The 14,995-nt window shown below is 26.7% G+C and overlaps 2 protein-coding genes across 7 annotated transcripts in view; one reads left to right on the top strand and one right to left on the bottom strand.

Moving 5' to 3' along the window:
- LOC129963240 (ubiquitin carboxyl-terminal hydrolase 45-like) overlaps positions 1–5,422 on the bottom strand; it is a 41,943-nt gene extending 36,521 nt beyond the window's left edge. For 2 of the 5 annotated variants that reach the window (XM_056077459.1, XM_056077464.1), the window contains exons 1-4: positions 5,290–5,422; positions 3,188–3,348; positions 660–748; positions 401–576 (exon numbers count right to left, since the gene is read on the bottom strand). In XM_056077459.1, the coding sequence (XP_055933434.1) occupies positions 401–576; positions 660–748; positions 3,188–3,275 (353 nt within the window). In that variant the 5' untranslated portion in view covers positions 3,276–3,348; positions 5,290–5,422. Of the gene's footprint in view, positions 1–400; positions 577–659; positions 749–3,187; positions 3,349–3,936; positions 4,087–5,289 lie in introns of all 5 variants that reach the window. The other 3 variants (XM_056077461.1, XM_056077462.1, XM_056077463.1) reach the window with 3 other exon arrangements.
- Positions 5,423–5,559: 137 nt separating this feature from the next.
- Positions 5,560–14,995, top strand: part of LOC129963239 (intersectin-1-like) — a 65,075-nt gene continuing 55,639 nt past the window's right edge. The window contains exons 1-2 of one of the 2 annotated variants that reach the window (XM_056077457.1): positions 5,560–5,842; positions 13,336–13,496. In XM_056077457.1, coding sequence (XP_055933432.1) covers positions 13,394–13,496 — 103 coding nt within the window. In that variant the 5' untranslated portion in view covers positions 5,560–5,842; positions 13,336–13,393. The remainder of the gene's footprint in view (positions 5,843–13,335; positions 13,497–14,995) is intronic. The other variant, XM_056077458.1, reaches the window with a different exon arrangement.

Here is a 14,995-nt window from a genome sequence, read left to right as displayed (position 1 = left end):
AAGAATTAATGGAATAAGCATAAGTATTCAGCAATAAGCATTCAGTAATTTATTTTATGTACAAATGAATAAGGGTTAGGAGAATGAATATTTTTATGATCTGAAATGTAAAAACTCCTAAAACCCAAATTTTAGTATTAGATTCAAAATCATAAATTTTAAATCATCAAAGAAAAAAAGATTGAAAATCTCAAATATATAAGGGCTATTGTCCTAATAAAACCTTTAAAGGCAGTGTTCTTTTTAATGGCCTCTTTTCCCTAAATAAACTATTTTTATAGAGAGCATCTCAGATTTCTAAATTATAATTTAATGTGGAAACAATCAGAGTATTTAATTAAATTTTATTTTAGAAAAATACAATATTTTTCTTTAAAAAAAAGCATATATAAAAACTTACCACACAATGCCAGATGAAGAACTTAAAACTAAGGAATGACAATCTGAATGAATTGTTTTATAATGTTGGAGGCCATGTTTCGCAGGTGACAAACGTCCACATCCTCGATATCCACACTGAAGACATAACCACACTTCTACATGGGCTTCCTCAGATGGTTCATTTTGTAAACAGCCCTAGAATATTATAAGTAATGTAAAAAATATTCATTCATATTTCTACACCAAAAAAGCATAATGATTAAAATGTGTTTACATACACTGCAAACAGAAAGATTTCCAGCATTCTTCAAAACTCGCTTAACACGACCCAAATTGACAGCTCTAGGAATATGAGGACAAATTTTTCCTATAAAAATATTGAATGAATGAATATTTATTCACAAAACAAGATACATTATGCCTCAACATAGTAAAATTATCACTAACGGAAAAGAAAATAACATGGATATAGCTGGAGTATTTTTATTTGATTAAAAGTTTCAAAACAATAATGGAAGGAAATTAGAATACAATTAGTGCATTTTCAAATGATATAACTTTCAAAATATAAATCGTACTCTTCAATGCTAATTGAGAAGTGAAGTATCAAATGTTTAAATTTCATTTTCATACTTTCACCTTTTCTCATGAAATAGATAAGAGTGCAAATTCATTTTTATATTAAAAGAAAATAAAAAGATTTATTTTCTCACAGTACTTTTCATAATAGTAACTTACAATCTAAATTATTTTGGTGCTTTAAGTTTAAGAAAATTGAAAATTTCCGTTATTTGTTGTAATGCAGTGAGCATGTTGGGAAAAAAAAAAAAAAATGATGTAACAAATGGATTGAGCCATTATAAAAATCAGCATTAGCTTTGCCAGTTCAACAATATTGATTATTTGTATAAAAGAATGAGACTTGCATGACCAAATGTTTCACATGAAATGGGAAGAAAGTAAAGACTTTTTCATACAGTTCACATAAACTAATACATTATATTATACAGGAATCACATAATTCATAAACAATCATTTTGAAGTTTTACATTACTAATAAAACTGTACTGTTCAATAAAGGCAAAAAATGAAAACTTATAATAATGATATAACTCCAACAGAGGATTGAACAACTTATTGATGCGAGTCTGGTCTAATGAAAAGAGCAGATGGGGACTTTTGCAAAAACATATTTTTTATGTACTTTTATTTTCATAGCTCCAAAGCTTTCCAATCCATAGTAAATTTAAGCCCTATAATTATAACCTTTGCAGATAAATTTTTCATGAAACTTTGGTTTCATTCTTCTATATTTAAAATTTTAGGTGGTTTGAAATCAAAATTGTATTAAATAATTTGATAAAAAAATTTATTAAAAATACAGCAAGCATTAAACTAAATTCAAAATTAACAAAAATAAATTTAGCAGAAGAAATAGTATATGCATGTTAATCTGCAAGCCAATGATAAACTTTAAATTTAATCATATGACATTGGAAACACAAGCAAATTTTAATTACAAAAAAAAAAAAAAAAAAAAAACCTTTTAACATGCAATTTTTGGCAATTAATCTCTGGCATGTAGTCAATATATAATGATCAAAGTAATTAATACTTGAGTCTTTTATCCTATATATTGAATAAGGGATCCCTGCATCTTTTAATGAACTTATTATTCTTTATTTATCAATTCTTATTTCTAAATTCATTATAAAAGTAATATTTGTTACAGATACACAATAAAAAAACAAATACAATTGCACATAAAATCAAAATATTTAAAGATAGACTATAAGTCATAACAAATTAAAGTTTCCTCTTCATTGAAGATAACAAAAATCAAAATAATAAAGCTTTATTAATAGTTTTAATAACTTCTAAATGCTTCATTATAACCTTCCGAGAAACTCTCAATAAGTTAAAATATTGGTACCTAATGCTCACTTTTCTTGGTAGTTACCAAAATATGTTTAAACATGCTCAGTGTAATTTCTATATTAAATTGAAAAATTGGAGTGGGAAAAAATTTCATATTTTGCAACAAAATTTGGTAATTCTGGAATTCATTTCGACTGCAGCCACTTAATTGGATAGTATCCTTTCTTCTCATAATTTATTAAGAGTTTTATGTGAACAATAAAATGCTACAAAATAGTGCACCATCATCACATATACAGGAATGGTAGAATTATCAATAATACTTGTTAATAATTGTATAATTATTACTATAATAATAGTATTAATATATAATATAATAATAAAATTAACATGTCTCAGCCTTCAGATTTGATATGTGCTGGTATCCAAGATAAAGAAATCAGACCATCCATAGTAAATATGCAGGAAATACAAGCTGGTACATATTAAATTTTTAATTCATATAAAACATATATCTGTGAATTGTTAATTTCATTAAGAAATTAACATTGATTGTTAAATGAATGATCTATGAATTGTTAATTTAATTAAGAAATTAACATTGATTGTTAAATGAATGATCTATGAATTGTTAATTTAATTAAGAAATTAACCTTGATTGTTAAATGAATGATCTATGAATTGTTAACTTCATTAAGAAATTAACAATTCAGGTGCCAACATTCTTATTTCAAATTTTTTTTAATTTCATATATGTAATATTAAATAAGAAAATTATCTCTAAATTATAGGAGGGAAAAAACTTAAAAGATCTTAATGTTATTTTACTATAACATCAGCAAAAGGTGACAAATAATTTAAAATGCAAAATTTATATATCTGTTTAAAATAATGGAATGAATTTAAACATGTTCATTAAGTACTATACCTTGAAAAGGAGTTTCATTAAGTTCTTCTTCAGAAGTATCATTCACATCCTTTTGACGTTTCTGTCTATTATTTTTCTTTTTTGTCATTTTGTTTTATTGAAGAAAATCCAAGCAAGCATTCTTTTACAATAAAAATGAATCTGAGATTACAGTTTGACACCTAGAAAAAGAAGAAGAAAATTTTCAGAAACACATAAATAGCAAAGCACTGCTTTAAACTATTTGTCAATATATTTTATACAAAGTTACCCAACTGTGATACCAACCTAAATTTATTAATTAGAAGAATTTTAACTTTTCTATAACAGCATAACTATTAACTTAACTATTAACAGCATAGATTTGAATTTCTTTTTTCAATATTAGTAGAGAAAATAATCAGTAGCAACCATTTTATAAACCATAATTGTTTTCATTTCTTTCATATTTTAAATTTTTTCTCTAACTTTATACATATATATATAACTTTTAATTTAACATTGATTTGTGCTGATTTTTGACTAAAATACTATCAAACAGAAAAGATTTCCTAAGAATTTTTAAGTTTCCTAAAAAATTATGATGTATAAGGTCAATGTTTACAAATGCTTTCATTTCTTGATTTTTGTTTTATCATACACAATATTCATAACTAAACAATATAACACACAAACTTCAAAACAAATGTACAGTTTCATATAAAAAATAGGCCTCTATATCAGAAGTATATTTTAAAATACTTATTACATAATAAAGGAATATTTCTAACCCAACAACACTTTTCTTCTATGCTGGCAAGTCTATTCTTTGTCAGCCGGTATGAGTCAACTTGAATTATTCTTTATCTAATAAAATATGCTCAACTTCATTTGATTTTTCTATCATCAGTCATAAATTAACAATTCAATTTGTAGTCATGCTAAAATAAATTCTAAGATTCAAATTTTATTCATAATTGCTTCAAATATGTTTCAGAAATGTAATTCCTGCATGAATGAAAAGAAGGCATATGTAATAATTAATTTTAAAAAAAGATAATAAAAAGATAAATAAACAAATTATGCATTATGAACAGCTCATAAGTGAATGTACATAGAAACTCATTATAATTTAAACTATAAATTACCCATAATTTAATTTGGATAAAATGCCCAACTGGAAATAACAGTTTCTTTTATTAAGGTAAGGTATTAGTTTTTTAAAAGCAGGCTGCAATTGTCACAAAGTATACAAATTTATTGAATATATGAAGTAACTCAAATGAAGACAGCAAAATTACAATATAAAAGAAAAAATTAAAAATTTTATGCATGGATGCATTTGGCTGACATGTCAGTTGCTGCTTTATTCAAAATTCATTTTACAGTCAAATACATATTCAATCTAAAAATCAAAATAAAATAAAAAATAAGCAATATTGTAGGAGGCAAGAGATAATTTTTAACTTAGTCAATAAGATGCAATCATACTTGAAAAAAAATTTAGGAAAACAACTTAAATATTAAGTATATAGGAATTTTTAGAGCATAAATGAAATATAAATTTTACATATATGAAATATGCTTAATGATATTTCTGTTCAAGAAGAAATATGACAGGTAAAACAATACGGAGAATTAGTGAAATATTTCAAAAATTCAAGCCACTGCTTACTGCTAAAAGTGTGATAAGCCACTGAGTACATATATACAAGACTAATTAAAACGCTGATTTTGAAATAATCTTAAAATTATTGGTCTAAAAATAATTTCAAAGTACGAAAATACTATTTTTTCAGATGAATTCAAAAATTATTAATATAAATTGAGAATGAGATTTGCAAATTTTACACCACAAACGCATTACCGATTGTTTAGCTAATCTCGTAAAGAAATCATTATAAATACACAAAATTATACCGGATTATTTAAGACCAATCAAAAGAGATTACATTTAAATATTTTACTTTAAAAATAGGTCGCAAAAAAAAATCATATTCATTTGATTAGAGATCGACTCCGGAAAATAAAGAAAAAGCCACATGCAAATAGAATTTTAAAAGAAATCATTAGAAAGCAAACAATAAAATCTTCCAGAAATGTATCCTAAAAAGAATAACAGGCGAGAAGACAAATTTTAATACCTTAAACTTTCCACAAAAGTCGAACTTACAGAATCCCGAGGTCTTCCTAACATTCAATTCAAATTTTGAACAAAATCACCATGATTGTGTAGTATCCAAACAAACTACAGCTGGCTGGCAATTCTAATTAGATGTTGCCACCTCTTGAAGAAAATATTCTTTTGAATAAAACAATTTTAAAGACGCAACAATTTATTCTATTTTCTATATCTGATAATTTTACTTCTTTATAAACTTAATATTAAAAATACCGTAACTTGAGTAATAAAAAGAATGAAAAACCAATGGCGATCAATAAAAAAGAATGTGAAAGACCTATACGTGCAAAACCTGCAACCGTGAAAATTTCTTAATACTGATCAAGTTGCAAACATGGTCCGCTTAAATCCTTCAGGTGGATGGTTGAAGTTTCTGTCTGAATCTTCGGTTTGATTTATTGTGCTTATATTTTATTTTGGAATGATTTCAAGTAGTTCGTTTTAATCCTTTCGATGAAAAGTTAACTAAATATGCGAAAATTTTTCTTCGCATTGTAATTGTGGATATTTTGTAGGTAAATGAAAGTGTTCCTCCCATCTTTTTTTTAATAAAATATTTTTATTTGTGTTTTAGTATAAGTTTTGTTATATATAAAGTGTCGAATAATTACTTATTCGTTTAATTGGGACTTGACCATATTTTTTTTTTGTTTGTTTCGAAGTCTCGTTTAAATTAATTGTTTGAATAGATTGTTGAAAACAACTGATCTGTAAAATTATTATCGTTTGTTCCTCTCAGTGTAAATATCTTCCTTCTGTCTGGTATTAAACCTGAATTTTGTATTTTTGAAATCAAGTCCTTAGCTAAGAGAAAATTTCAGTTACTTTCTCTATGGGATTGCGATTTATAAAAAAATTTTATTCTTAGTTGAAAACAATCATTTTCACTTCTCTGAAGATGCAAGTTCAGTAGTATTTTTATATGAATTGTGTTGTTTTTATTTTTGTTTCACTTTTCCTTATGCGAAAATGCTTAAATTTTTGGAGAATTGAAATTTAGTTTTAAAAAAATCAGCATTATTTTATATTAACTTTTCTTAATGATTATCTCATTTAATTATTTGTTGTTGTTAATACATATTTGAACACTGGAAAAGTTTTATCTATTTTATATAGTATTATTTAGGCTGGTTCTTAAAATATTAATGACTAGTGGCCTTTGCAATCAGCTGATTGTTTTGTTGTGAATCACTGGACTTAATTTCAATTCAATTGCTTGCATAAAACTTTTGGGATTCCCTCATCAAGATCTTTTATGATCATAATTGTGGTAAACATTAAATTGTTGTTAAATTTTAATAGTCGTACTTTTGCTCAATTTATTGTGTATATAAACTTTCCCAATGAAATAGTCCCATGGCATTGTGTTGTTAAAAATAAGTGTTTGACTTATCTGTTTCTAATTGTAAGCTGCTTTTTCCATAATTTAATTTCACATTTTTCTCCTTTTTCTAAATTGTGCGGTTGATAAACAGAATTACTTTGAATAATGAAAAATATATCAAGTGATTAAATATTTGAAGAAAATGGTTTGAATTTCTTTGCATCAACAGAATTTGTTACAAAATATCTTTAAAAAAATGCTAAAATTTAGAAAAATTGCATTGTAACTAAATTAGCATCTTGAAGGACTTAATTTGTAAAATTATATGAAATTCAATTTTGTGCTATAATGTTTTCAGGATTTGTTCTGTTAAAACATCAAAATTTCTCTTTAGTTTTAATTTGTCAATAAATTTTTAATTTGCTTCTAGATGCATGTTCTCATCTTTGAAACTATATACAGTGACTCAAAAAATTGAGAGTACACCTTACGTTTACTTGATAAATGCGACTTTCAATATAAATAACACATTACCGGGAAGTGCAAACTTATTTTTATACATAACAAATGGTTTAATTTAGAGTAAAAATAAAGAAAAACCAAGGAAAATCTTCTAAATTGAAAATTTTCAGAAGCATTTTAAATAAACATACGCAGAATTTTGCCTCAAAAAATTGAGAATACACCAATAAAATTTTTGCAATATCAAGCATAGAAACAAAGTGTCACTGTTAACTTGCATGTCTTTTGGCTCTTATAATGGCCTCTAAACGTCATGGTACCGATTCAACCCATTTTTGGTGGTGTCTGAAGATATTTTCCCCCATTCTTCTTGCACCACTTGTTTTAAATGGGTTTTGTTTCTAATTTTATATTTTTGAATCATTTTTTCGAGTATGGCCTACGAATATTCTATGGCATTGATGTCAGAGTACTGTGGTGGTGTGTGTAACTGTTTACAATGAAAAAGACATCATATTTTGACATTACGTGCATTCTGTTTGGGGTCGTTGTCCTGCTGGAAAATGGAATTTCCATCTAAACCCAAATTTTTAACACTTTCTTTTAGATTGCTGCTACCATATGGTTCATCCAACTTGTTGCAGAAACTTTTCAAATCATAGTCAGAAGTGTAAGTCCTGAAACTGTGCTAAATGCCATTAGACAAGCTGGATATAAAAGTAGCATTGTTAGAGAGAAACCATTCATCAACCTGTAAATTCAGTAAAAGCATTGGAAGTTTGCAAAAACTCATCAATTGAAGACCAATAACCTTTAGAAGAAATCTATATTTAGTAATGAAAGAAACCTCAACATTTTTGGCAGCGACAACCATCTTACTGTATGGAGAAAGCCTAATGCTGCTTTGTATCCAAAACATTTACGTCCTACAGTTAAACATGATGGTGACTCCGTGATGATTTGAGGTTACATGGCTTCATCCGGGGTAGGAAATTTATTTTTTATAGATGTCATTATAAATGATACGGTTTACTTGGATATACTTCGCAGCAATCTAAAGAAAAGTGCTAAAAATTTGGGTTTAGATGGAAATTTCATTTTTCAGTAAGACAACGACCCCAAACAGAATACACGTAATTTCAAAATATGGTGTCTTTTTCATCATAAATAGCAGTTACACACACCACCACAGTACCCCGACATCAATGCCATTGAATATTCGTGGGCCATATTCGAAAAAGTGGTTCAAAAACACAAAATTAGAAACAAAACCCATTTAAAACAAGTGGTACAAGAAGAATGGGATAAAATATCATCAAATACTACCAAAAATTGGTCAAATCGGTACCATGACGTTTAGAGGCCATTATAAGAGCCAAAAGACATGCAATTTAATAGTGACACTTTATTTCTATGCGTGATATTGTAAAAATTTCATTGGTGTATTCTCAATTTTTTGAGGCAAAATTCTGCGTAGGTTTATTTAAAAAGCTTCTGAAAATTTTCAATTTAGAAATTTTTCGTTGATTTTTTTTTTATTTTTACTCTAAATTAAACCATTTGTTATCTGTAAAAATAAAAACATGTTTGCACTTCCCGGTAATGTGTTATTTATATTGAAAGTCGGATTTATGAAGTAAAAGTAACCTGTACTCTCAATTTTTTGAGCCACTGTATGTGCCAAGTCAAGCAGGTTGCTTTTAAAGAGTGCAAGCTGACTGTTTGAACTATAGCAGGGGTGGTGAACTTTTATGGATCAGCATGCCATATATTCTAAAAAAATGTTTAGTGAGGTACAGATGTGCCATCAAATAATTTTGACGTGATTATTGGGAAAATAGTAAAACTAAATACTAACAACTCTTTATTTACTACAAAAAATTGCATTTTGCACTGTATAGTAATAAAGATTTTAATTATATGTGTAATTCAAATTAAAGTAACATTAGTGTGACTTCTTTTGTTGCAGACAACTTATATTAGGATTGCAAGATGTTACTTTTCATAGAATACATGCTGAATTTGAGTCATCTGCCAAACAGTTTCTAAGCCAAATGGTCTTAATGTTATTCATCCCTGAAAATAATGACTCACAGGCATAGTTAGATGAAAATATGGTCAAAATAGCATGACCAGCTTCTCTAAACTGTTAAATGTCTCTGGAATCAAATTCCATGTTTCCAAAATTTCATTACTGGCAATTTTACATATATTACTTGTTAATCTTTCTGTTTCAATCCATTCCAACTTTTTTCTTGTTTCAATAAATTTTTGAATCTATATTCAACTAGACTGGAAATCAATCTGTTGCATTTTAAATTCTTCAATTTCCAACTAATTGAATTGAGACAAGTTCAGTTTATCAAATGAAGTCACATCAGGCTGGGTACATAATAAACTTGAGCGTTTCTGATATATCTTTGAACTGAGAAAATCTGGATGAAATTTCCTAGATTGACAAATCAATTATGGAAATAAATTCTTCAATAACTTTTCCTTCGCCTGATTTCTTATCTACATCTAAATCTTACTTGTAATTGAATTTTTTTTTTTTTTTTTTTTAATAATATCGTTCTTAAAACATGCAATCCAGCTTCAAAAGCGTGAATGAGATCCATCATGACGATAATTGTTTTATTTGTATCTTGATGCTTTATGTTCAATTCATTGAAATGTTGAAATATGTCTGTAAAAAATATCAATATGTCTGTATAACATGCAACAACCGTGGATGTTATGTGGAACCATTCTTTGCGTTATTCTAAAGATTTAAATAATAGTGCCAAATAGGAAGTTTCATCTAATTAGAAAGTTAAGTAAATTCATATGTCAAGGGGTTGATGTAATATAATATATGAATACTCTTTGAATAACTATTTTAATCAATATTTTTTCACGACTTTTTTATCCAAAAACTATTACAAATTGAGAAGCTTTTGAAATTAAATTATTTTTACTGTGAAAAGCAGGTGAAAGAAAAAAAAATGAAGAAAATAAAATATTTATATATATGTTTCCCGATTGCATAGTACTGAAGGTAGAATCTGAAAAATTTTGGTACCAATTTATTTAAAAGTTTAGGGCACATTTGATAAGTTCTTCTAGAGTAGCTAAATATATTACATGAATACTATATCGCATATGTTTATTATTTCTTTTCATCAATTGTGATTGGTAATATTTTATTATTGAAATAATTGTAGCTTAATAAAGTTGATTGTAAAATTCAGTTATTTTACTTTTAAATAAATTTAATTTACAATTATATAATTTACCTATTCCGCTGATTTATAGTGGGTTTGCATAATTTAGTTACATCAAAGCAATTCTTCTTATCATGCATATTGTACAAGAGTGTTGAGAGAAAACTGTGTTTTATTGAATTTGGTTTACCCATAACCAATTTTTACCATTTAGTCAGAGAATTCTCATAGCGAAATAAGCTAAATGAACTTCGATATTTATTATCAAGGAAGTAACAATAAGAGATGATTCTTTTCAGAACTATTCATTGCCCTATTCATTTATAATAGAAAAGCTTCAATTTTCCTATTAATTCCACCAATGAGTGATTAAAATAGTGAATGCATTTTTTTTTAATATAAACCATGATACCATCTTAGCCTAAAGATAAAGAAAAGTCTACAAAAATGTGATGTCTTATTCACTTAACAGTTTATTGATTCAGCTAAATATAGTGGAAACTATAAGTTGAATGAATGGCATTCGTAATAGATGCCTGAAAACCCACTGAATAAATTTTCCTTTCCCATTGCCTTTTTCTAACCTGAGAAAATTTATCTCCTTCCAAGTATTTCTGTTTTTCCCAGTTGCTACTATTGAGGTGTGCTCTTATTTATAAAGCAATCTTATCTTCCTTTTTTTTTTTTTTTCTCTCTCTCTCTCTCTCTCTCTTTTCCCCACCAGTAAAGCATCTAATGAGAAAAGAACTGTAAGAAATAAAATGCTCTACATTTTTGTTTTTGGCAGTTAAAACTTTTCTTTTTTGGCAGATTTTTTTCGAGATGAAATTTGAAAATAACTAATAAAGAAATATGATTAATGATAGATAAAAAAAATTATGGCAGATAAATTTCAAATATCTTTTCTCTCCATTCAAATTGATTTTTTTAAACATGTTATTATTACAAACTTTTTGAATTCTTAAAAGAATTACTTAAAAAATTTCCACAATCCCAATTTTTGTCTCTACAGTTTTATTTAAGGCAATGAAGAAATAGCTGTAGCTAGAGCTGGGAGATGTAGACATAAATAGTTTTGATGTTTATCAAATAAGCTGATCCATTCCCTAATGTTGTATTATCCATTAAAAATAAAATGTAAAAGATTTGAATGGGAGTTCTTAAAAAGCTTTGGCTAGTATATTCACAAAGAAAAACACCTCAGTACACTTTTAGGTATATATAGTACTTTTAAGTAGTATATTGATCATTTTTCTTTCCTCCAAGAATTCATATTAAATAAGAAAGAACTCTAATAATCAATTTTTTTTTTTTTTTTTTTGTAAGATTTCCCAATTTCTTCATTCATTTCTTTCAAAAATTTGTTGGAAACTATGTCCCTATAAGTGTGTACATGAACATAATTCAAAAATCAAAATAGTTAGGAGGTTAAAATTAATGTGAAATCTTGACCCTGAAAAAGTGGATTTGTATCAGATTTTGAATTCAACCTATCAAAAGGGAATTCTGCCCATCTCATCTTTGCTTTAGTTAATAATATACAAACATATAAAAAAATAAAAAACTGATCTTCTTTGCTCAAAATAAAACCTAAAATGAATATTTCTTTTTAACTAGTTTTATTTCATTCCAATAAATATCATTAATCACTCATTTTTTAATTTGACTTTCGATAAATTTAAGCGTGTGTGTTCTATTATAATTATCTAAATTTTTGTGAATGAAAATATGGGTTGTAACAAATATAATAGAAAAAATTAATTTTAAGTTAAATCCTTTATAAAATTAATTAAAAATTAGTAATTTACTTCAAGTTTGTTTACTAACTAACACTAAACTATTCAAGATTACTTGAAAGTTTACAGAAATTGTTGCATGATGTAGAATTTTAAGTTGGTGTATCTTCACATTGATATAGTATAAGTTACCTCTTAATTTATATTTCACTTCCGTTTATTATCAGAATTCAGATTTATTCATAAGATGTAATGTCCTAACATAATATATTATAACAGTTAACCTATAAGTGCTAATCATTTTCTAACCTATGTAGTTAAAAGTTAATGTTACTAATTTCTATTTTTATTCTTTCATGAAACAACATTCATGTAGTATATAAACCCAAAAATAAATTATTTCATTTTATTAAGCAAATGGTTTTCATATTTGTACTAAAGCAAAGTATTGATATCTGCTTTTTAATGGAATGTCATTACAAATGCAATATAAATATCAAGGGAAATGTATTGATTTCTATTTCATTCCAATTCCACTTTCTTAAATAAAATCAAACTACAAATTCATTTTTACTTACAAAATTTAAACAATTGCTTTCAGGCATGAGCAATTCAGTTCATTCAACAAAAATTGGATGAAATATTAAAGAAAAGCAGTGCTTTATATATAAATATATATTTTTTGTAATTCATTTATTGAATTCTGCTATTCTTTATCTATAAATTATTATTGCATAATGCTTATATCATGTAGTCAATATTTTCATCAAATTATGTATTTACAAGACCCATTTAAAATTGGGTTTGAAGATGTGTTTTGTGTACTGCATTTTTTCTTTAACTTTTTCTTTTTTACTCATGTATAATATTTCTTTTTTATGTTTGAATATATGTCTTTTATGAAACTGGTTAAAAAATGTTAAAGTTGACTTTTTTCTTAAGAACTGATTTAAAGTATGAATTGTGTTTTTTAAAGTTGTCATTTTTGTAGGCAACAGTAAACTTATCAAGTATAGTTGCTAGATTTGTAAACAATCAAAATAAATCAATCGCCTACATATGATATAAATTAGTAGTTTTCAAAATTTCGTTTCAAAAGCATACTATATTACTGAAAATGCAAGTGTTTTAAGAACAGAAATCTGTGTTTTTATCCATAAAATATGAGTATATATAAGTTGTTTTATCATACTTAAAAATCAGTGGATTTTTTTTTTTTTTTTTTTTTTCTCTCTCTCTCTCTCCATCATGTAATTTTTTTCTAACAAGACTGTTTTTTACAGCTTTGATTTTGCTGTGTTAAGAATTTAGATTATGTCGTAGTACTATCATCTCATCAAAATGCATCTTGCATCAGGAGACATCTGGAAGATTCGTCCAGAAGCAAAATTAAAATATGATGAAAAGTTCTTTCAACTGAAGCCTATCAATGGATACATTACAGGTAGACCCACACACACACATACGCACCTTAAAAATATTATAGTTACTTGCTTTAAGCTTTCGCTTGTATGCATATTTTATTGAAGAATAAACCGTTCAATTGTTTAATATAAGGTTGCCACACCACTGGAAAACTGAGAAAACACAAGGAATTGAAAAATCTTCTAAAAAAAACTGGGAAAATGCAGGGAATATTTAAAATTTTCATAAAAACAGGGAACGTTAAATTTCTTATTTTTTTCCTCATCTAAAGCATGCTGATCTCTCAAGATTGTGGTCATCGCTTTCTGAAACAAAACAGTACTATTAACGATTGTGTAATGCAGTAACTCGCAACGTTTCTACTCTCTCCCCCTTTTCCCAGTTTCGATTTATGAGGCAGGTATTTTTTCTCTTTAAGATTCCCAAATTGCAGCTAATGAGCATGCATGAGAGTTCTGTAATTATGTGAAACATTATAATACATCTCTCTGATGGGAATAGCAACATTCAATCTGCAGATGCATAATGGTGGTATGTAGTCATTCATACATAAGTTTATTGAATGGTGTCCTTATCTTTTAAGACATCGTGAGCTTATTCAGAGTAGATTAAGAATTTTTTTCAACAATGAGCTTCTCAAAATTTATTTAATAGGAATTGGATGAATAAAACAAATCAATTCTGATTTTTCTGAATAGGTTTGATAAGTTCTGTAAAATCCATTTGGTGCATCTACTTGATAAGTCTAAGTAATATAGAAAAAAAGGCACTTATTAGTCATGATAAAAATGGGAAACAAAATTGCCATGTCAGGTAAAAAAAGCCATATTTAATACTAGACTTTTTATCTAAAGGAATGAAGGAGAAGGTGATATGACAAGTCCTATAATGTCTGAAAATAAACTTATTTTGAACTTTCTCGTTCAAGAACAATAATTTATAGCTGAATTTTTATGGGCATTAAAATAGCAGTTGTGTCACATTCATCCTTTAATGTATTTAATGATATATCAGAAATATTTTCAAATATGTTCACTTAAAGTGAAATAGTTTTATGTTACCATGCAGAAATATCATATCTTATTTATTAAGGATTATTCCACGACACTGATGGCTGAAAAATCTGCAGAAATTGATGCCCAAATACTTGAATTAGTGAAAATAATTTTTTAAAAAAAGTAGTCTTGTTTCGTAAGGCTTTGGGTTAAGTAATCATTAAATTATTTGTATCACTATGACAAAAATGTTTTATGTCATGATAACAAATATGTTTTATTTCACCCAAGTCCTTAATTTTGTATGACAGTTTAAGAGCATGAGAGATAATGTCTGTCCCTTAATATATAAATTTTTTCTTGTTAATTCTGGATAATAAAGATAATTTTATTTTTTCTGTATACAAATATAAACCTTCTTTTAATATGCCGTCTTGAATAATGTTAAATTGTTGCTTCCTTTCCTTGCTTTTTCTGCATCTTAAAACCATATTCCATTATAACTAGCACAACTGCTATTCGC

Source organism: Argiope bruennichi, chromosome 3 (genome assembly GCF_947563725.1).
Source record: "Argiope bruennichi chromosome 3, qqArgBrue1.1, whole genome shotgun sequence".
NCBI lineage: Eukaryota > Metazoa > Arthropoda > Arachnida > Araneae > Araneidae > Argiope > Argiope bruennichi.
Note: the sequence above shows the minus strand (reverse complement) of the source record. Positions and strands in the feature narration are given on the sequence as shown.